The 24,063-nt window shown below is 42.8% G+C and overlaps 1 protein-coding gene across 1 annotated transcript in view; it reads left to right on the top strand.

The window, feature by feature from the left end:
• Positions 1-1,137: 1,137 nt before the first annotated feature.
• The window catches only part of acsm3 (acyl-CoA synthetase medium chain family member 3), a 61,477-nt gene continuing 38,551 nt past the window's right edge, over positions 1,138-24,063 (top strand). The window contains exons 1-5 of the mRNA XM_041206897.1: positions 1,138-1,350; positions 1,914-2,124; positions 6,432-6,639; positions 13,403-13,546; positions 17,689-17,845. Coding sequence (XP_041062831.1) covers positions 1,138-1,350; positions 1,914-2,124; positions 6,432-6,639; positions 13,403-13,546; positions 17,689-17,845 — 933 coding nt within the window. The remainder of the gene's footprint in view (positions 1,351-1,913; positions 2,125-6,431; positions 6,640-13,402; positions 13,547-17,688; positions 17,846-24,063) is intronic.

The following is a 24,063-nucleotide window of genomic DNA, read 5'->3' on the forward strand; positions in this document are numbered from 1 at the left end:
CCAGCAATTGCAGTTTTACATGGGCTTCAACTCTACTCCTGAAACTTCAAGAACCCTGGGGAAAAAATTGCCGCAGCCAAGGACTCAAACTGTGAACTCTCCATTTCTTTACCTTTCAGTATTGAACTTTAATTTGGCTAAGGAAGTAACCACCTACAGTATAACTTTTAAATTTTCCATCCTTGTGCATGTGAATGTGGGCTGTGAAAGTTCGAGAAGCATGTGTTTACCTTTTCAAATATTTTGCTATCTTTACCTGGGTGAGTTTTTAACTCAAAAACTAACCCCTTTTTGTTTTAAACCTCAAGGAAGCCTGTCAGATTTGTTTCTTTGCAATTCATACATAAATGGTTAAACAAAGACATTGAGTAAAATACCTTCATCCTTCTAATTCCTTCAACAAACCCTGTTACAGTCAGATTTGGGGGTGGTATCATGGGGAAGTCATTTGTACCCTCCTCGCCTGGTCGTAACAGAATTTCATATATTTTGCTATTATTTTCTGAACTGGCCATGTTTATGTCCAACTGATCAGAGACTACTCAAACAAATGGTTAGTTTATGTGTCTGTATTCTTCCTGAAATGCTGAAAATAGGCTCTGGGAGTTCTTTCCTCATTGTTGCTAGACCGACTCCTGCACTTCATTATTTGGCTGAGATGAACAAATCTGAACCAAGCTACAAAAGCTAAAAACAAAAAACTGCGGATGCTGGAAATCCAAAACAAAAACAGAATTACCTGGAAAAACTCAGCAGGTCTGGCAGCATCGGTGGAGAACATTGAGAACCTTTCAGGGTCATGAGGACTCGAAACATCAACTCTTTTCTTCTCCACCGATGCTGCCAGACCTGCTGAGTTTTTCCAGGTAATTCTGTTTTTGTTCTACAAAAGCTAATCCTGGTTGAACTTTGACCATCAGTCAACAAGTGGGCCATATAGTGTTGCAAATCATTGAACCATATTGATTTCATGGTTAACTATTTACTTCTGTTCCATGAGCTCAGTTCTTATACAAAACATTTATGATTGATGAATCTTTGTCTTTCTAGTTTTATTGTGTGCACTGGCTGTCCTAATCCAAGTGATGTAACATGAATGTCCTAATGATTCCATTCGGTACACTGAAGCTACGAATAATGTGTGTCAATTCATCGTTCCTGGCTAATTGCAGAATAAGAGCTTTCGGGATATTGAAGACACAATTCAGATCGTTCTCCTTAAATAATAAGACTAGTAACCCTCAGAATTTCACAGACTATGAATCTATCAAACAGCAGTACAAGCCACAAGTGCCAGAATACTTCAATTTTGCAAGTGATGTCCTCGATAAGTGGAGTGAAATGGAAAAGGTATTTTATAATCCTCCTGTAAACAGTCTATTTTTAGATGTAAAAACCGGTTTCTGTGAAACTTGAATGGTGTATGGATTCGGCAAAATGTTTCAATTAGTTGAATGGTCAGTGCAGTTTATGCACTCTAGAGAGAATAAGCGAGTTTTAACATTTAAAACACTATGACTCTTACCAATTATAACCACTCTAAAATAGTATATGCCTTAATGTGTGATGTTGAGAACTAGCTGAGGAAACAGAAGTCATTTTCCTGATTGGGCTGATTTTCTGAAATTTCAAGAACTACACAAGTATTCATTGAAATTCAATTGAAAACTTGCATATATTTTAGAAATAGGGCATTTCCTGGATACCATTTCATTGCCCAGAATTTGTGGTATGAAAAGCTGGATTATGGCAGTGCCAATAATTATAAGTAGGTTAAGTTTTTTTTAAATGATGAACATGCTGAATATGTTTTCCCTGAGTTTTATTCATTAAAATGCAGTGTTTTCTATGGAAAAGCTTAGAGGTTTGGTGTTTTTACTTGTCTGATAATATTTTTATTGGTATTTCTACAGGCTGGAAGCAGAGATTCAAACCCTGCATTTTGGTGGTTGAGTGAACATGGGCAAGAGGTGAAATGGACCTTCCAGGACCTTGAAGTCTACTCCAAAAAGGTGGCCAACATCCTGTCAGGAGCCTGTGATCTACAATTGACTGATCGAGTTATTATTATCCTGCCACGGGTTCCGGAATGGTGGCTTGTAAACATAGCATGCATGAGAACAGGTAAAGGTGTGGTCGTCAACATCACTGTTCAGATGGATGTTTAACAAAATACATTTTTCTCTCTTCTTCCACAAGATGTTGTCTCAAAGCAGCCCATTTAAAAATCAAATCCTTGCAAGGAGTTCTTGATTAACTTCTACAAATTTCTCTGAGTTGGCAGATTTGGAATTGTTTTTGCTTAATCTATGCAATTATTGGCAAAATGGGTACTGAGCCCAGTCTGTTGTAATTGAATTAAGGCCTGTAGAAATAGTCATTGATCTGGGGATGCTTCAGTGATTGTGTACTTTCCAATACATTCGTAATTCATCAGCCTCCCACGTATCAGACTGAATTACTCATGCAAGCTATGCATTGATAGTGACATCAAAGCTGTTACTTCAACAAAAATGTGTTAAAAATGGAATAGAAATTGTAATAATTTAAAAAGCATGTTAACCAGGTCCTGGTGATAGATTTTTCTGTTTTATTGATTCCATGGGAACTTCCAGTTCTGGGCAGTTGATTTATTTTCCAATCCACAATAAAGATATACTTCGGTGACTGAGGAATATAAAAATTACAGGTATGAGGCCGAGTACCAGCAAACTGAAGGTCTTGTGGCACAGTGGTAGTGTCCCCACCTGTGAACTGGAAGCTCAGGGTTTGAGTCCCTTTCCAGGACTTGATGGTCCCAGAATTCTGTTCATAATGCAGGAGAATCACCTGGTCAGCCATGCTTGATGTAGAGTGGTGCCCTTCATGCTGTACAGACTTTGCTTTTTAGGCTAGTGACCTGTTTGTGGAAATGCAAGCTATGGAGACAGACATAAGTGTACCACAGAATCTGTTTTGAATACTGCAAGATATAAACAGAAAATGCTGGAAATACTCAGCAGGCTAAACAGCACCTGTGGAGAGGAAAGCAGACTTAATGGCAGAATTTTTCATCCTGCAGGCGGGCACACATCCGACCCGATCGGGAGTAAAATAATGCACAATGACATCGGGCGAGCGCCCCCAATCATGGCGCACTTGCACGATATTTCGGTCAATGAGCGTGTGCAAGAATTGGCAGGGCACCCACCGACAATTAAGACGTTTAGGAAAGAGTTGGTTTAAGTAAGTTATATTGGTATATGTGGGTATTCGGAATGAGTTTTAGCTTTAAAGTTTAAGTTTGATTTGCATTTCTGTATCTGTGTGTCAAGAAAGGCCAAACGGAGTTTTAGTTTCACTTTAAAAGTGTGCTTGCATTTCTAATGAGGAGTTTTATGACCCCTAAGGAGAACACAACAGTAGAAAACTGGTCCCTCCCACAGAGGCACACACAGAAGAAGAGAACCAGCAATTTTTTTTGGAAGCTGGTGGAGTTTGGTTGGTTTGAAGACAGCTGTGAAGAAGAAGCAGCCTAGAAGGGACAGATAGCAGTCCCAAGCTAAGAAAAACCCCAAAAATCCAGGAGAGTGGAAGTGGGGAAAGTCCAAAAAAGACCTGCTAATCAAAGGAAGGACAGGAACCTAGGAAAAGGTCCTGTTAATGAATTTAAGAGTGAGGGGCAGAAAGAAAGGCTCCAAGCTTCAGATTTAAAGAGACAAAAGCTGCATAAATCAGATTTAAAGCGAGAACAGCTTGCAAGAGGCAAGAAGGCCCAAAGAGACAATCAAAGGTCTGTAACTCTTTGCTATGGTCATGTGAAGCAGTGGTGTACTGTTAACACCAAGTTGGTGAAAGAAAGTACTTAGAAGACAGCTTGAATGCATGTGATGACCCAGGGAAGAAGAACATCAGAAGGAGAATTCAAAACCCTGAAGGTGAACCCTTGTGGAAGGCATCTTAGAGAAAGCATCGGTTTGGGAAAAGATTCCAAGGTGAGGTCTTGGAGAGTGAAGATTGGAAATCCCCGTGTGTAGGACAGAATTCAGTGAGACTGGTTGGCTCATGGTGAGACAAGCGTCTGGGGGGAGTTGAGAGATCCATAGCATCTGTTTGAGGTGGCGTCTGTCACTTGGTTTCAGAGTGTGGTTTGTCTGACCACAGGGTGCCATAGGTTTACATGGGCTGTGTACTTACTGTGGACATTAAAGTATAAGATAGTTTTTGTAGCTTGTGTTGTCCTCACAAATATGTATACATCTGTAAAGGTATAGTTGTGGATGGAGGAGTATTGTGATATAATTCATCTTTTTTCATTGAATAAATATTTTATTCTTTTGTTATAAGTTCATCAACTGACTCCTGTGCCTCTGTTCAGTAGCTACTCTCCACGTATCTGAACAAACAAATAAAAGTTAGGATCTATCACGCCGGGTTCCACTCTGGGATCAGGCTTGTCCAGGGGTAACCTTAGCTGGGAGCATAACAAGAAGCCAATTAAGGCCATTAAGCAAGTAATTGAAAGCCATTTTTCGCTGCCCATCCAACCTTATGGTTGGCGGGTGGGCAAATAGGTCAGGCAGCCTTTGCATTTTTTACGAAACCTCATCCATGAGCGGGATGAGGTTTCCAACAGTAAATAAGAAAAACAATGAAAAATTTTTAACATCATTTTTAACATGCCCCTCTTCATGTGACTGAGTCACATGTGGGGACATGTTTATATCATTTGTAAAATCCTTATTTTTCATTTTAAAATTCTTCAGCTCCCTGAGGCAGCTCTGTGCCTTCAGGGAGCTTTCAGTACTCACTCCCCTGCACGTGCGCAGACTTCAATGCTTGCGCTCTTCCCGCCCCCCACCCCAGCAGCGCTGAGACTCTCAGTGGACATTAATTGGCCAGCCAGTGTGAAATCGTGTTTGGGGCCCAATCGTAGGCAGCGGCCTATTTCGCAGCCGTTCCTGGGTCCACCTGCCGCGCCCACCCAACGAAGGGAAAATCCTGCTCAATGCTTCAGATCTGTGACCATCATTAGAATTGGAAAACATTACAGGTAACATTACAGATGTAACAGGTTTTAAGCAAGTACAGGTGCAGGGAAAGGAGGGAGGGGAAGAAAGAACAAAAGGGAAGGTCTACAGTAGGGTGGAAAGCAGGCCAAATTTACCGAACAGTAGAGCCATAACGAGCATCTGCTGTCTGAAAAATGGAGCACTGGTTATGATCTGAAATTCTTGAACTCGATGTGGAGCTTGAACGGCCCTAATGTGTCTAACTGAAAGATAAAATGCTGTTTCTTGACCTTTCATTGAGTTTCATTGGAATATTGTACAGGCCAAGACGGAGTGGTCAGAATGGGAGTGAAACAGAGAATTAAAATGGCAAGGGATCAGTGGCTTAGGGCCACGCTTGTGAACTAAATTTAGATGTTTAGCAAGGAAGTCACTTAATCTGCATTTTGTCTTCTCAGTGCCAAAAAGGGAACGGTCCCCTCAGAATGTCGAAAGGGGTTGCATCGACTGGAGTTAGTGAAATTACTGTCACCTCCAGCACAATGCCACCATCAAACACATCGTCCCCTCCTCTGCCCATTCCTTTTGCAATACCTTGGCCTACTTCCTTCCTATGGCACCCTCCCCATCCAGGTACAGGAAGTGCAACACTTGCCCTTTTACCTCCACACTTCCCAATATCCCAGGCCCCAAACACTCTTTCCATGTGATTTACTTATACTTCTTTCAATTTAGTATCTTTTATTAGCTTCTCAAAATGCAGTCTTGTCTACATTGGACAACCAGATGTAGACTGGGTTTCTGAACACCTCTGCTCAATTTACAAGTGCAACCCTAAGTTCCTGGTCACTTGCTATTTTAATTCTCCACACCATTCCCACTTTGATCTCTCTGTCCTTGGCCTTCTGCGCAGTTCCAACAAAATTCAACAGAAGCTTAAGAAATGCCACCTCATTTTTCGATCAGGCACTTAAGCCTCCTGTACACAACATGGAGTTCAGCAATTTCAAATGATAATCTCTGCTCTCAATCTTTTCAGATCACAGCAGCTGGTAATGATTCATTAAATCACTCTTGCTTCCACCGTATCACAGGCCTTCCCATTTTTTCTTTGCTACCCTTCCTTCTTCCCAGCACCCGTATCTGATCAAAACCTGTTATATCTGTAATGTTTTCCAGTTCTGATGGAAAGTTAGGGATCTGAACCCTTAATTCTTTCATTCTGCACAGATGGTGCTTGGTCTGCTGAGTATTTCCAGCATTTCAGCTTATTTTACAGATTTCCAGTGTGCTCAGTATTTTGCTTCATGAATAATACAAATCAAGTTTGTTCCTTTAAAACATTTTAAAACTGAATTGATAAATTAGTTCCAATTAACTTCAATAGTTAAATCTCTGCAAATATTTAGGCATTGATCTTTTTGTTCATGCTCTGATTAGGTACTGTACTGATTCCTGGCACAAGCCTGCTAACAGCCACAGACATATGTCACAGACTGCAGGCCTCCAAAGCAAAATGCATAATTACAAATGACAGCCTGGCAGATGCTGTAGAATCAGTGGCATCCAAGTGCCCTTCTCTCAAAGCAAAGGTGACTATATCACATAAACACAGAGAGGGATGGATGAGCTTCCAAGATCTTTTCCGGTTAGTAATAACTGTATTTACATGGAGTTATTTTGAAACAGATTGTGCTTCGTGACATCAAATAAAATAGATTCCAAGTACATATATAGATTTTAAAGACATTTTCAGTAAATTAGGTCAATCAATTTAACACACATAATTGCAAACACTCCATCACTATTAATAATTAGTCAGCAAACTTAAATGAACTAGTATAGTGATACGATGAGAAATTCGTAGCACATCAAAGAGCTTTGATCACCTTAACTATTTGGTCAATTAATTAAAACTACATGCCAAATTATTTCTGGTTGAATATTTGTAGCTAATATTTTGATACCATTGCAGTAATTTTGCTGTACCGGTAATTATTAACTCAGATTGCCAGGCGCTGAAGGATAGAACACTAGATTTTCAATCCCTCTTTGAAAAGGACTGTATAAACGCAAGTTGTACTGGAACCAGAAGGGATTCAAGAAAACTGCTTGTTTAATTCAATAGCATTTCATTTCTGTTGTTGTACACTTTCAGCCTATACTAATTCGGCATTAAAAAAATTGTGTTAGTATACACAGTGTTGGCAGTCTTGGCCATTGCTGATACCTCACCTCAGACACGACCCCTTTTTCCTACTGAAGTGGATAGCTTCACACTTATCCACGTTTTTCTGCATGTGCCATGCATTTACCCCTCACTCAATTTATCCAAATCGCCTTGAAGCCTCCTTACATCTTAATCACCATTCACACTCCCATCTAGTTTTGTGTCATCAGCAAACTAGAAAATATTATATTTGGTTCCATCTTCCAAACCATTGATATATATTGTGAATAGCTGGACCCCAAGCACTGATCACTGCGGTACCCCACTAGTCACCGCCTGCCATTCCAAAAAAGACCCATTTATTCCTACTCTCAGTTTCCTGTCTGCTAACTAATTCTCAATCCATGCCAATATATTACCCCCAATCCCATGTGCTTTAATTTTGCACACTAACCTCTTATGTGGGACTTTATCAAAAGCTTTCTGAAAATCCAAATACACAACATCCATTGTTTTTCCCTTTATCTATTCTGCTAATTACATCCCCAAAAAACTCCAGCAGGTTTGTCAAACATGATTTCCCTTTCATAAATCCATGTTTGACTTTATGTAATCCCATTGATATTTTCTAAGTGTCCTGTTGTCACATCCTTTATAATGGACTCTAGCATTTTTCCTACCACTGATGTTAGGCTAACCGGTCTGTAATTGTCTGTTTTTGCCCTCCCTCCTTTTTTAAATAGTGGGGTTACATTTCCACCCTCTAATCTGCCAGGACTGTTCCAGAATCTACAGAATTTTGGAAGATGATAACCAATGCATCCACTATTTTCATGGCCACCGCTAGTACACTGGGATGTACATTATCAGGCCTGGGGTATTTATCGGCTTTCAGTCCCATTTATTTCCCCAGCCCTGTTTTTTTAGTAATACTAATTTCCTTCAATTCCTCCTTCCCACTGGACCCTAGCATTTCTGGAAAGTTATTTGTGTCTTCCTCCATGATGACAGAACTAAAGTAGTTGTTTAATTGCTCTGCCATTTCCTTGTTCTCTATTATAAATTCTCCTGTTTCGGGCTGTAAGGAACCTACATTTGCCTTTACCAATCTTTTTCTTCTTACATACTTAAAGAAGCTTTTACAGTCCAATTTTATGTTCCTTGCAAGTTTACTCATACTCAATTTTTCCCCTTTTAATCAATCTCTTGGTCCTCCTTTGCTGAATATTAAACTGCTCCCAAATCTCAGGCTTTCTACTTTTTCTAGCAACTTTATATGACCCGTCTTTGGATCTAATAATATCCTTAATTTTTTTTTGTTAGCCATGGTTGGGCCACTTTTCCTGTTGTGTTTTGCACCAGAAAGGAATATATATAACTGTTGCAATGCATACATTCATTCCTTAAATATTAGCCATTGCCTATCCACTGTTATGCCCTTCAATGAAGTTCCTCAATGCCTTCATATTTTCCTTTGTTTAGATTTAGGACCCTAGTTTCAGATTGGACTGCTTTACTTTCCAACCTAAGGAAGAATTCTATCATGTTACGGTTACTGTTCCCTAAAGGACCCCACACAACAAGATTATTAATTAACCCCTTTTCATTGCACAAAACCAAAGTTAGGATAGTCTGTTCCCTAGTTGGTTCTTCGATGTACTGGTCTAAAAAAACCATCTTGTATGCACTCCAGGAATTCATACGCCACAGCATTATTGCTGTTTTGGTTTGCCCAGTCTATATGTAGATTAAAGTCACCCATGATTACTGTGGCACCCTTGTTACATGTATCCCTAATTTCCTGTTTAATACCGTGCTCTACCTTGTTTGGAGGCCTATACACAACTCCCACTAATGTTTCCTCCCCTTGTTGCTTCTTAGCTCCACCCACTGATTCTACATCTAGATTTTCTGAGTCAATATTATCTCTCTCACTATTGCACTGATTTCATCCTTAACTAACAATTCCACCTCCTTTTCCTTTTTGCCTCTCCTTCCTAAGTATCTAGTACACTTGGATATTCAGTTCCCAGCCTTGGTCACCCTGCAGCCCTGTCTGCATAATCACAATCTTATCACCTGTTTACATTTATTTGCGCTGTTAATTTATCTAGTTTATCGCGAATGCTCCATGCATTCAAATACAATGCTTTTAGACTTGTCTTTTCACACATCTTTTGCATCAACAAAGTCAATCTCTGCATCTCTGCTGCTATCTTAGAACCTTAGGGTGTAGGCCATCAAATCCTGGGAATTTATAGGATTTTAGTCCCTTAAATTTCTCCAATACTTTATCTCTGCTAATATTAATTTCCCTAATTTACTCACTGTTTTTAGCCCCTAGGTAATTGTCTATTTCTGGTAAGGAACTTGTGTCTTCAGACACAAAATATTTGTTCATTGCATCCACCACTTCCTTGTTCCACATGATAATTTATCCTGCCTCTGCTTCTAATGGACCAATGTTTACTTTAGCTACACTCTTCCTTTTGATATACTCATACAAGCTCTTTGAATCTGTTTTTATATTTCTGGCTAGTTTATTCATATTCTCTTTTTCCCCCTTTCATGAACATTTTGGTAGCCCTTTGCTGGTTTCTAAAACACTCCCAATCCTCAGACCTGTAGCTGTTTTTTGTAACATTGTAAACCTCTTCTTATAATCTAATACTATCCTAACTTCCTGTGTGAGCCACGAATGGGTCCTCCTTGCTGAGTTTTTGCTCTTAAATGAAATGTATTTTTGTTGAACATTTTGAATTGTTTATTTAAGTATTTCCCACTGTTCATTTACTTCCATACTTTTTAGTCTATTTACCCAATTAGCCTTAGCCAGTTATCCCCTCATACCTATGTAATTGGCTTCGTTTAAATTTAAGATTTTTGCTTGTGATTGGAATATGTCACTTTCAAACTTAACATGGATTGAATTGTATTATGGTCACTATTTCCCAGTGAATCCTTTATTGTGAAATTATTAATTAACTCTGCTTCATAACACAATACTAGGTCTAAGATACCTTTATTTCTAGTTGGTTCGACTATGTACTGCTCCGAGAAACTCAAAAACATTTTACAAATTCATCTTCTAGGCCCAATTCTTGCCAGTTGGGAGCTAACTTACATTAATTTCTACTTGAATGATAGCCTAGCTTGAGAGTTCCCCTTTATGACCTGTACTGGATATTCACACCTTTCATGGGTATTTAAGTCTCTCTCAAGGTGAATTCAGTAAACACTTGTAAAGATATGGGGAGATATGAATCAATAATTTGTGTTATTTCACAGTAAGGTGAATAAACTGTCACGGACAGAATTTATGTGCTTTACTATTGTACATAAAAAATGTTTGTGTGTGAGGCATGTGTGTTGTTCTACCCTCAGAGTGGTTTTCCCAATTCCAGCAGCAAGCATTTTTGTGTGTTTTAAAATAAGGAAGGTTATTTATTATCACACACTTGCCCCAGAGTTTTAAAAAAATGTGACGTCTCATTCACTGGACTCACACACACTATCGCTCACACAACAATTAGATACGGATGAAGAAAAAAACAATACAGTCATAAGGTATAATTGTTCAAGCTTTTCTTTCATGGCAAGCCTGTAGCTTCTTAGATGAGGTGATGCTTTGGCTGGAACAAAGGTCTTTATACAGAGGTTTGTTAGTAACCTGCGAGGCTTCCTGTAGTTGCGTTGCCATGAGTTTGTTTTTCAGGTGAACTTGAAGTTGGAACAGATTGGAGAGAGTCCTTCTCCCACTTTCAAGGTATGGCTGTTTATTACCTTGGCTACTTAGTTGACTACAACTGGTCTGATGGCTTTCTGCTGGTCTCTCTGTCCCCGCAGAGCTGATTCTTGTTGTACTAAGAGCAGGCCACAAATATGGCTGTATCACCTATGTGATCGCTTACAAATCCCAAATCCATTTCAAAATAAGGTGGTGTGTTAGGCTGATAAACCTCCTGTGTTGTAGTTTTTCACACTTCAAGAGTTTGAAACAGCTAAAGGAAGCAGGGGATTTTTAACAGCCTCCAAATATGGGAAATGTCAAAAATGCAGGAGCTCATTCGAATTTTTTTCCCTGTTTTCCACCCAGCAACTGGCTAGATTCAATGCTGGCTAGCTGTTAGGTGAGCAGCCCTACAGGAGAGCGGAGTGGAGGGAGGGAGATATTGCAAGGAAGAAGGTAGGGTGGTCACAGGTTATGGGGAAAGAAATCCTGAGTCAACATCGCAAGGGCAGTTGAATTCCAGGAGGATCAGATCACCATGATGTTCAGCATTAGATAGCGAAGAGGGCATCTGAAGATGACAGGGGAGGGAGGTGATTCATGGCAAGGTAGCTTGGGGGGAAGCATTCCTGCTCTTCCTAGCTCACAAGCAATGCTGGAAAGGCATTTAGCATTCAATCCAAATGGCTGCTAAAATCTGAAGCATGCTGCATTGTTTAAGTATTATAATTATTGACTGGCTCTCAAGAGCAAGTTGCTCAATGCAACTTTTTAAAGAGAAAGCTTTTAGTGAGACTGAAGTTAAAGATGCTTATTGCAAGACAAACTAACAAATTTGCTTGTTATTTATCGTCTTTGGGCAGGACAACTTCCATCATCTTAAACCGTCTTTTGTCTTGATGTCTTTTTTAAATGTATCGGAATATGCTTTTCGTTACAAAAAATTAAAAGTAACCCTTTTTCCAAATCTTTTGAAAATATAATTAAAAATTGACGAAGGTCTTAACACAATAGTCAATATATTTAAGTAAGGTATGATGTCTCACTGAGGTGGGGAGGCATTTGTTACTACTGTATTAAGGTAAGTGGTACTGATGGGAGGAGGTTTAAACCCAGTACAGTTGGTGTTAAACTGGAAGTAGGCAAATGAACGGAAAGTTGAAGTGAGCTTTCTTATTTTTTAAGAACTTAACCCCTGCTCCCCTCCCACCTGTCCCGGGATTTAACATTTTTTCCTCACCACCTTCCTCCATGAAAGGTAAATTCAATCAGTTCCACTAATATTGGTGCTGTACTACGAATACTTCCCCACATCAGTGAATAATTTTACCTTACTTAAGCAAGTTGACTTCTAATTGTCTTCCAGCATCTCTGACTTAAATCTTGCCATTTAAAATAAAAAGGGGATATTTTGAATAAGTTAATCAAATTCAAAGAGTTTAAAGCCTCTGGCCTGGATGGATTGCATCCATGCATTTTGAAAGAATCTAGGGAAATTATAGCACATTTAATAATTTGTTCAAAAAAGGTGTAGCGTCAGAGGACTGGTGGATAGCTAATGTAATTTGTACATGTCCAGGGAACGATATACCAGTCAGATTAATATCGGTGGTAGGAAAAACAATGGAATCCCCATGAAAGGAAAGAATAGAAGAACATCTTGAAAGGAAAAAAAAATGTAATCGTGAATAGTCAGCATGGGTTTCAAAAGGGAAAATATTGCTTGACCAACCTTATTGAATTTTTGAGGAGGTAACAGAGAGAGAGAGACAATGGTAGTGCAGTAGATGTAATCTATCTGTGTAATCTATCAAAAGGCCTTTGATAAAATACCTCATAATAGGCTAATGAGCAAAGTCAGAGAATGCAGAGTCAAGGACAAGTGACAAAATGGATTGGTAGCTGGCTTTAAGGCAGGAAGCAGGGAGTGGGAGTAAAGGGTAATTATTCAGAGTGGCAGAAGATAGGAAGTGAAGTTCCACAAGGATCACTGTTGTGATCACTGCACTGTTCATAATTTACATAACAATTTGGACTTTAGAATCAAAAACACAATTTTTAAATTTGCAGATGGCATGAAATTGGGAGTGTGTGATAGTCAATACTGAGGAGGACTGAAAGAAGTTACATGAAGACATTAATAAAGGTTCAGAATAGACAAATAATTGGAAAATGAAGTTCAACAGAGATAAATTTGTGGTGGTACCTTTTGGTCAGAAGAATAAGACACTTTGGAAGGTGTCTGTACTTCTGCATTTTGTCATTCTCAGTTCTGGGATCAAAAAACTTCCAGCATAATCGGACTGAGGTGCTTGTTGCTGACCAAGACAAACTAACAAATTTTCTTGTTTTTTAGTGTCTTTGGGCAAGACAACTTCCACCTTTTGTCTTCATGTCTTTTTTAAATGTATCAGATTATGCTCTTCATTACAAAAAATTAAAAGTAACTCTTTTTCCAAATCTTTTGAAATTAGTTAAAAATTGGTAATGGTCTTAATTCTCCCTCCTAAGAAATGCATCAGATGACCACAAGTGTGCAAATACCAAGAGTTTGGACCCAATGGCCATTTTCTTTACCAGCGGAACTACGGGACCTCCAAAAATGGCCTTACATACCCACTGCAGTTATGGAATGGGTCTTGCAGTGAATGGAAGGTCAGAGAGCTAATTCATGTATAAATGTAGAGTATATAACTGGAGCTTGGGCACTATTCTGTTAAGAACAAAATACATTGTAGAATTCTATTCAAGCTTAAGCCTAAAATAATCACAAATGTTTTTGCTGTGGTAAATAATGAGTTTACTATTTATAAAATATTTATTGTTTTCCTGCACTACATGCCATCACACAGGAAGGCAGCCTGCTCACAGCTGCAAGTAACATTCTATAACCATTTACAAAGCTGGAAACCTTGAGATTCTGTCAGATATACAACAGAATAGCAGAATAGATCCCAGGTCTCAAGCTGTACAATTGAGGAGCATGGGGTTAGATACAATCAGTGGGGGAGACATTGCTCCTTCTTGGGCCTGTTTTCTGGATGGAAAACAGGGGAAAGGATCAATTTTATAGGGCTGTGTCCCCCACCCTGAGAAAGGCTGAAATAAGTTAAACATTATATTGGCCTTGGATGATAATCAGAAGCCTTGGATGGCACCATAAAATGTTGTTAGGCCATTCGCATATTTGAATAGAGCCTACCTCTTAAAGGACGAATTGTAGAAATTGGGCAGTGCTGAGCAGACCAAATGGCAAGCTTGAGCCTCAAAGTTTTTCTAGTATTTGCTGCAGCCCTACCAGTGGCTGACAACAGGTAATGTTATTTTTACTTTAGCCCTGTGTGTTTATGTTATGTGGACTACAAATACTCAGTTATATGGGGAAATTGGAGCATATCAGGCAGAATTTTATGGGCCACCACTGGTACATTTGCAGTTGGTGGCAGGGGGGTGGGGGGGGGTGCAGTCTGTAAAATTCCTCTGGTGTTCTACCTGCCACACCTACCCACCCAGCCCCTACCTTTCCACAATACTACCGTGGGGGCGGCCTAGGGTGGATGCCTGCCCACGCCCCAGTTGAGGCTCTTAACTGGCCTTTTACTGCCCCCATCCCCCTCCACCGGCCACAATTTTGGGACCAGTGAGAGGTGTTCAGGGATTGTGGGGAGGCCTGGCAGGTTATCCTGTTTGGGTCTCAAGTGGGAGAAGTAGGGTAGGGCCATCACTGGCCCCCCTTCTAGATCAGTAACACCCTCCAATGTCAAGGTCAACCCCCCTAACCCAAGGTGCTCCACCTCTGCCTTGCCATCAGTATCCCTACCCATTCTCCACCACGCCACCCCAGTCTCTCCTGTTGGACACCTCTCTCTTCCACGCTTTGAGACTCCAGACTTACCTGGTCCTATGGGCTTCAGCACTTAGACTGGTAGTACTCCACCCAATGATACTGCTAGCACTATAGAGCTGCCAGCCAGTCAGATTGCCTGAAAGCTCTTTGAGGTCAGGACTTCCTCCCGAGTGAGAGGCACCTGACTCCAGCTAATTAACCATCTTGGAACGTTAAATGGTTGCAGAGCAATTGACATGGGTGAGGATGTATTCCCCGCTGATTCATCCAGTGCTGGGGTGGAAAACCCTACCACATGTTAAATGCTGCTCATATTGTGTAGTTGATGTTAACTATCTGCATTGGAAAATGGTGCCAGATCCAAAAAATCTGAATGCAGATCACTACTCTGTTTAATGACATCACGGAACAACTATGTAATTGTGAATTTAAAAGCTGAGATTGCATGTATCCTCTGCCCATGTAATATGAGAGAAAAAATTTGAATGAGGATTTCCAGGTTTTGCATGCTGGGAGGTTAAGTGTGCTCACTGTCAAAGTTAAAACACGTTCTCGAGAGTAGACATTTTCTTTTATACCTTTACTTTGGCAGTGAGGACTTGTTCCTTAATTTGTTCATATGTGTAAGCTCACAGTTAAGACAGCTGCTTTGAAATTAATCACTTAGGCCATGATGCTTACTGCAATTTTACTCTTGGAAAATTGCCTTCCATTTTTTTGCACTCTTCCCCCTCCACAGGTCATGCAGCTCCATAGCCAACTTCAGTTCTCAAATTACTTTTCATTGCTTTAGCTTTGAAGGAGCGTCATATGGACTCAAAGGCCAGGATTTCCCGGTCGGTGAGCGGGGGGCGGGGCCCGCTTACCGACTTGTAAAATGACGCAAGATACTGAGGCCATTGACAAAGTACTTAACGTAATTAATGAACCTGCCCATTCAACCTTAAGGTTGGTGGGCAGGCCTGGAGCCCTGGTGGGCTTCAGAGAAAGCATGAAACCTCATCCATGGGCAGGATGAGGTTTCATGTAGGTTTTTAAAAATTTAATAAAACTGTAACTAAAAGTGATCGACATGTTCCAACTCATGTGATGTCACATGAGGGGACATGTCAGGGAATTTTTTTTCTCTATTTTTAACATTTTTTAATGTGGAGCTGATCTCACTGAGGCAGCACTTAGCCTCAGGGAGGTGAGTGTGCTCTTTCACACGCATGCGCGGAAGAGCGCACTCTTGGCTCAGGGAATCCGCCCCTCTCGCCTGCACAGGGAACGCATAGCGCTTCCTGGCGGACATCATGCTGGGCGGGCCTTAATTGGCCCACCCACGTAAAATGGAGTTGTGCCCCCAACTGTGAGTATCAATCGGAGGTGCGCCTCCACGCGCCCGCTCTTGAACTTCCCCCCCGACAGGGGGAAAATTCTGCCCAAAGTGTTGGCTCTGTTTCTCTCTCCACAGATGCTGCCTGGCCTGCTGGGTTTTACCAGCATTTCCTGTTTTTATTACAGATTTCCAGCATCTGCAGTATTTTGCTTTTATTTTTACTTCTCTTCTTGTGTGATTCAGTGACTGCTGGTGAGCTATTTGATTGTGAAATCCAGTCAAACCAGAATTCATCACAGTCAAGCCTGGCCCTGTCCTCACCTGGCATCCACAAATGAATATTTTAGCAGGGATCAAGGATGCTCATAAGAAGTGGAGACCTTGGATAATTTTTCATTCTTTTTCATTCTCTCCTTCCTCTCTTTCTCTCCTCCCCCAATCATGCAGTGATAACAAAGTCACTTAAGTTAGCCTCACCACTGGTCATCAGCAAGCTTATCGTGATCAAGAAACCAAAGCAAATTACTGAGGATGCTGGAAATCTGAAATAAAAACAAAAAATGTTGGAAATATTTAGCAAGTCTGACAGCATCTGTGGAGAGTTTCAAATCATGACCTTTCATCAGAACTGGGAAAGGTTAGAACCGTAATTATGTGGGTGAAATGACAGAATGTGGAGCAATGGCAAAAAGGAAGGCCTCTGATAGGACTGAAAACAGGGTCATCCTTACAGACTGAAGGGAGATGTTTCACAAAGTGGTCACCCATCCTGCATTTGGTTTCCCCAGTGTAAAACAGACTGCATTTTGAGTAGCAACCACAGTTTACTAAATTGAAAAGTACAGGTAAATCACTGCTTCACCTGGAAGGTATACTGCTTGTCATTTTAATTCTCCACCTTGCTCTCAAGCTGACATCTCAATCCTTGGCCTACTGCTGTGTTCCAATGAAGCTGATTGGAAGCTTGAGGAACAGTGCCTCATCTTTCAGTTAGGCATTTTACAACCTTCTGGATGTCTCAACATTGAGTTCTGCAATTTCAGACCATAGTTCTGCTCGCCCATTTTGTTCCCTTTCTTTCACATGTTGGCCTTAATTTTACTTTTCTCATTTTTGCCTTCAGACAGAGGCTAACTACCATACACCTCCTCTGTGGAGCCATCCTTTTTTTTAACTTGTCCCATTACTACTTTCTTTGGCTCTGCCCCATCAACACTTCTGTCATTTAATGTCTCCTGTCTTCTGCCCTATCACAGACACTCCCTTTTATTCTTTTTCCACCCCTCCCATACTTCACCTAAATAAAGCTATCTTTTCCCTGTAAGGCCCTGAATTGTGAACTCTTTCTCTCTTCACAGACATTGCCAGACCTCTTCCAGCACTTTCTGTTTTAATCATCCTGATCAGAAATTGAACTGGAATTTCCCTGGTAATTATAATTAAGTGTCATGCTGCGTGATACTCACTGTGCCATTTGGGTAGTTCCATGTGTTTCAATTGACAGGAATTTTATTATTATAGCGATTTCATTTTGCCTGCATCCATGGGGAAATGAATTAGGTTTCCAAAAATATGTTTGGTTATAATCCAGTGGGGCAGAAAACTGATTGTGATAATGCCCTCTACCAGGTACTGGTTGGACCTCACTCCTTCAGATGTGATATGGAATACCTCTGATACTGGCTGGGCTAAGTCTGCATGGAGCAGCATCTTTTCGCCATGGATTCAAGGAGCCTGTGTTTTTGTCATTCAGATGCCACGGTTTAAAGCAAAAAATGTATTGGAAGTAAGCAAACAGTCATTGTTCTTTCTCAGTAAAATGTAATTATAAATATAGTGCTAACACCAGTTCTACAAATCCTTTACCTGTGGAATGAATCCAATGAACAAAGCACTTTCTCTTCACTTCCATTGTATGACATTCCTACTCAAAGCCCAGCACTTAATTACAAGCTCATGCTTCCAACATATGTTTTCTAACTAGTTGATCCATTGGGCAGAATTTTCTGTTTGTCGGTCGGACGGGCCCAACCGACTTGGCGGCAGGCGGCCGATTGACACTGGAGAAATGGGCCGCGCCTCCATTTTCCGCGGGTGGGCCAATTAAAGCCTGCTCGTTGGGTAAGCATCTCCCGCAGAGAACGGGTAAATAGTCACGGTGTCAGGCAGCCTCAGACTGCCGGTTCCAATGGGGAGCCGACAGCCTGTATAAAGAGTGGCCAGGCAGCCAGCTTGAGGCAGTGCACCATGGCCACTCATGGAAAGAGGGAGGGAGAACCGATTGCACAGCAGCATGAGCAGGAGGAGGAGGGGGGCAGGTTGCAGGAGAGGCCAGCGGGGGGCCAGTGTGCCCCCCGATTTTCTGATGCATGACTTGTTGTCCTCCAAGAGGCGCCTATCTGTCGGCACCTGCTGTATCCGGAGGATGGAAGAAGGAGGGCCCCCCATGTCACCAGCCAGGCGTGGGAGGAGGTGGGTGATGCTGTCAGTGCCCATGATGATATGCGGCGCACTGGCACCCAGTGCAGAAAAAGATTCAATGATTTGCTGTGCTCTGGACAGGTGAGTACCATGTCAGTCTTGGCCATTTGACCCAGAAGGTAGCCTTAGCTTTTGAGCCCCCCCACCATGTCTTTCTGTCGTTACTGCATAGGGCATCTGGCTCACGCTGGGTGGGCAAACGGTTACTGACTATGTTTACATCAGCCATAGTGGTTGAGGAGAAGAAGAGTTCTCCCTGCAGCAAATATTGGTGTTTGTGGCAGTTGAGTAGTCTGGGAGCAACCTGCAGACACATACTCAGAACTCCTACACATGTCATATTGATGGTGATGAGATGGTGCAAGGGGTGCCTCAAGGTGTTTTAGCCAAGTGCCATCTGCTGGCACCTAGTTGCGCCTCCTTGCCATGGGTGCTAAGACCCATGTGCTATTCAAAGTGATGGACGCCGAATGTGTCCAAGGTGGCCGTTGGGGGAGGAGTTTGGGAGCAGCCGTACTATCTTCTGGGGACTGATCACCAGTAGTGTGGACAGGAGCCACTAGAAGCCTCAGATGGGCCACTGTGGTTGGGGTGTGGCGTGCACATGCAGAGTACATGAGCGATCAGCCCCAATAAATCCTCTTCTCTGTTTTGCAGGCAAAAAGTCAGCACAATGCATGGGAGCGCCAGAGGACTGGAGGTGGGGGCTGGGGTCCAGTGGCCAGGTATTTGAGGTCCATAGTCCCATCCACTCTGACTGCCCACTATCCAAACCACTGATAGTTGCTGCAATCGTTAATGCTGAAACAATGCTCATTCACAGACTGAGAGACTCTGACGTGTGGGTCATACAGAAGGGACCCTCGTCCCCTTGAGGATTCATGTCTCCACCACCTTCCGAAGTCACCTTATCCCATTTGTTACCACTTTCACCATGGTCTAACATGCCATGGGATCGCTGCTGCACAGCCAAAGACTTATTGCATCTTAGGGGGTTTGGGATCTCCACCACCCTTTCAGCCAGTGCGCCCCACATTACTTTGTCCAAAAGGTACTCAGCACCTCAGCTGTGAACCTCATGGCACTCAACTTAGATAAATGCCACCACGTTACTCATCCCTGCGCCAAGGGGAAATGTTGCCTTCTGCCCACCTGGTCTATGCTCCTCCTAACGGAATGAAGGCCAATAATGTGACCTCTCAATCTCCTGTGATCCACGGCAAATAGCGCAACTGTTTGCGATGTTTCCTCAGCCCCGCAACTATCCAGGCCAGAATGCATCCAGGTCAGGTACCTCTGCACTCTCCACACTCCAGTGGTACATAACATGCCATGTGGCATTTCTGAGACCATCTGACCAGCCTGTCTGCATGTGTGTTTAATGGTTGGGGCTCCTCTTGACCCTTTTCCACCCCACCAATGTTTGTCTCCTTAGGGTCTTGAAGGGTGAGCAACTTATGAGGCTTGGGGGGAAAGGGATGAAAGGTTGAACTGACTGTACGCTAACTGATGCACTGTCCTTGTTGTTAATTTCAGCATCACCACCAGAGCGACACATGCCTCGACTCCGCAGCACCCCCTCCACACCTGAGGGCCAACATGTGCAACTTGTGGCACATCATTTCAGCCAGCCAGGCACCAGCGCAGACACATGCACCCCGGTGGGGACTTTACCATCGGCTAGTGTCCTGGGTCACAGTGGAGAGGGCACATCACGATCGCTGGAGGAGATGGTAGGGGCAGAGAGTGCCAATGACGCCAGCAGCCAGAGGGCTGCAGGGGACGAGGCACATGCTGAGTCCGGCACTGATGACATGCCTCTGGAGTTGTCCCCAATGCAGCAGCTGCAGGACAGGAGGCAGGAAGTGGGTTTGCATCTGGCACGGTTACATGAGGGAATGCTTCAGTTGGTCTCTGCGACGGAGGAGTCCAGGCAGAGTGCATGTGAAGGTTTAACCCTCAGGGCAGAGTTTCAGGTTTCCTCCAATGAGAGATTGGCAACTCTCATAGAGAGGGGGTTCAATTGGATAGAGCATCTTATGATTGGGATACGCTCTAACCTGCAAGCCCTCACAGCGGTACTGGCCATGGGTGCTCATTCCCAATGTGGGAGATGTTGTGGGACCAAGCGTCGGCACTTGGTGCCCATGCACCTGCGGTGAGCAGGGAGGTCGAAAGAGACCTCACAACGTCGTCGCTGTGTGCTCCTTTCAGGACGCTCCGGATGAGGGCAGCAGCTCCTCCGCCCCTCTGCCAGTCAACGTTTCTTCTGTTGGGGCTGCGACAACTGGGGAGGTGCCAGTTCAGGAACAAGCCACTCCCTCCCAGGTGGCCCGCCAAGGTCATCGACACCAACAGGACAGCAGTGTCAGCAGGCTGTCTCTCAAGCCACTCCGAGCGATGGGGCGGCACCTAGACGTAGCACCAGAAAACGTAAGCATAAGGCACCTTAGGCACTCCAGGGGTATGTCACTGGTGATTTTGTGTTGGCCTTAGAATAGGGACTCATATTTTTGTATCGCAAACAAGTGGTGTGTGTTTTTCTTTTGTACAAAATAAAGTCCACTTTATGAAGGTGTTTCATTTGTGGTGCATTTTTCTTTTTCATATATTTATCATGAGTGTTTGACTGGACATTGATGTTTCTGTACTAAGCCCTTAGTTGCAGCTGAAAAGGTGGAAGATGTGGCACCTCTGTGCCACCTGTGGAAGTGCCAGGCAATGCTGCTCCTGCTGATCCATGTGTGTGGAGCTAGCTGAAGGTTCTTTGGATTAAATTGTTGCGGATGTCCCTGCCTCCTTGGTGTAAACGCAGGTCATTGTTGTGCCCCTCATCATCGCCTTGTGCTTCCTCATCCTCTAAGGCACTGCTGGATTCATCATGTGCAGCCTCATCCAGGGCATCAAGGTCTTCATCAACAACTGCATCCCCCCTTTCCAGCGCAAGATTGTGCAGGGCGCAGCAGACTACCACTATCAGAGAGACACGATCTGGGGGGTACTGGAGTGCACCCCCTGAGCAGTCCAGGCAACGGAAGCACATCATGAAAACACCGATGGCTCTCTCCACCACAGCCCTTCTGGTGCCCTGGCTCCTATTGTACCGATGCTTAGCTTCTGTTCTTGAACGGTGTAGTGGCGTCATGAGCCACCTTCGCAGGGGATAGCCCTTGTCACCCAGCAGCCAACCAGATGAAGGTGGATACCCATCTGAACAGAGCATCTGTAACCTGCTTGACACAAGTGTGGACAGCTGATTGGGGGACAACGCAAAGATCACTCACCGAGCCCTGGAAGGAGCCAGAGGCATAGAAGTGGAGGGCAACTGTGAGCTTCAGAGCCATTGACATGGGGTGTCCACCCACACAGTTAGGGGAGATCTCAGGGCCAATCATCTGACTGATATAGTTGACTGTCTCCCTTGAGATTCGGAGCCTCCTGCGGCGCTGCACCTCAGTCATATTGAGGTAGCTGCTTCGCCGCTTGTATAACCTGGCAGCAGGATAGTGGCATCTTCTGCGGCCCCTTGCACCTTGGACAACCTCTTGGCCCTGCGCCCCTTGTGCCTGCGCCTGGCCACCCAAAGGTGGCTCCCCTGGAGGCTGATTGTCCTATCCTGGCCTCCTCCTTATTCTCCCTTCCTCCTCAGGGGAGCTACCTCCAGTGGAGAGGTCAGAACTCATACCCCCAGGCTAAATGGAGGCCTCTGGAAAGCTGCAGGCCTGAGAAAGAGTACTATCTGCGGACTGGTTTCAAAGTACACAAGAAGATCTTGGAAATCGATGAGAACTGCTAACAATCACACAGGCAACTTTTAAACCCTTTCAGCAATTAAAACTTCATGGAAAACACAAACAACCCCTCTGAGTCCACATATCCTGACATCGCATGAGTTATATTTAAAAATCTCCTACCCGCCTGCCCACTGGCCCATGTTCTGACCCAAAATTCGCACGGGTCCCTCAAAATCCAGGACATTTGGCAAGTTAAGGGCCTTAACAAGGCCTTCAATTAATGGCGGGCGAATGCCCCGCTGCTGAGCGCGCCCGCCGACCGAAATATCACGATGCCGCGCGCTGACATCAGCATGCTCGCATGACATTTTAAGCATTGACGTGTGGACTCCGCCACCCGCGCGTCAGCCGGAAAATTCTGGCCATTGCAAATTGTAGACAGAAAAAAAACATGTTTGAAAGTCTAATTGCACTTGCGTAAATTCCATATATTTGTATTTTTTTTTACTTTCACTGAATTTCTAATCAATTATTAAATGGCTGAGGTATAAAATATGTACATTGGCATTTTTATTCTGCTTTTTATTATGAATGTTGGTCTTCATGACCACACTTTCCTCTGGTCCCTCACAAGTCCTACCAACATCAATCACCTCTTAGGAGGTAATCTATGATAGAATAATATATGTTGGGAATAATTTTCACTTTAGATGTGTGTTTAAAACTGGTGATTACAGATCAGCCACAAGGATTGATAACTGGAGGCCAGTCCACAATCAAGTTTTCCATCCACATCCAAAGGAAAAATTACATTTGTATACTCGCAATGAGAGCACTTGATGGGCCACATAAACTCTGTTTTTGTGACAGACATTTCCTCTTTTCCTCTCAAAAATTCTTAATGCTCTGTAAGCTAAAATTTGCCAAAGCTTGAATACTGATGTGATCAAGGCTGGGTCACTTTTGATACCTCTCCCACATTCCCAGGGAGAATACAAGCGAAAGATTGTCAATATGTTTATCTCACCTCAAGAGAATTTCTTTCCTCATTGTAACTTTTCTTTTCTCCATTTTATCAATATGACTGTGGTTACTGCTCCTGGGGGCTCTCTTGTTTTGGTGTTCCTAAATTGGAATCAGTTGAGAGCCTTATTAACATTTGCTAATTGGGGACCTTTGATGTTGACAGGATCCTGATAGAAATAGGAAGTCTAACAGTAGCTCCTTTGAGTATATTTGGTCTAGTTGTCTGCTGGCGGAGGTATTGCATTGTCAACTTATTTTTATTTCCATTAAATTACTTATTCCTATCCCTTTTAAAATTTTATGTTCAAAATTATTTTTTCTGATTAAATTTTAATGTGGTTGAGTGACATGCACCCTCACTCCAGCCAGCCCAAGTGGCCTGCACAGGTCTGCACTTTTGTGCTTATATGATGTGGGTTTGGAGTTAAGTGAAGGAGGATGGGAACTAGGTCTTTCCAAATTGAAAAGGGCAATTCTGGTACAGTAGCAGGAAGATTGTAGTGAATTTCATTTTGTATGTAAAAAAAAAAGAAAGTTTGTTTTTAATTGTATACAGGCCAGGATTGGCACCCTATCCACCACATTCAACATTCACTCCCTTCACCACCGACGCACAATGGCAGCTGTGTGTACCACCTACAAGATGCACTGCAGTAACTACACCAAAACTCCTTCGACAGCAGCTTTCAAACACATTAACTCTACCTCTGAGAAGGACAAGGGCAGCAGATGCATGGGAAAATCGCCTACTTGCAAGTTCCCC

Source organism: Carcharodon carcharias, chromosome 15, assembly GCF_017639515.1.
Source record: "Carcharodon carcharias isolate sCarCar2 chromosome 15, sCarCar2.pri, whole genome shotgun sequence".
Lineage (NCBI taxonomy): Eukaryota > Metazoa > Chordata > Chondrichthyes > Lamniformes > Lamnidae > Carcharodon > Carcharodon carcharias.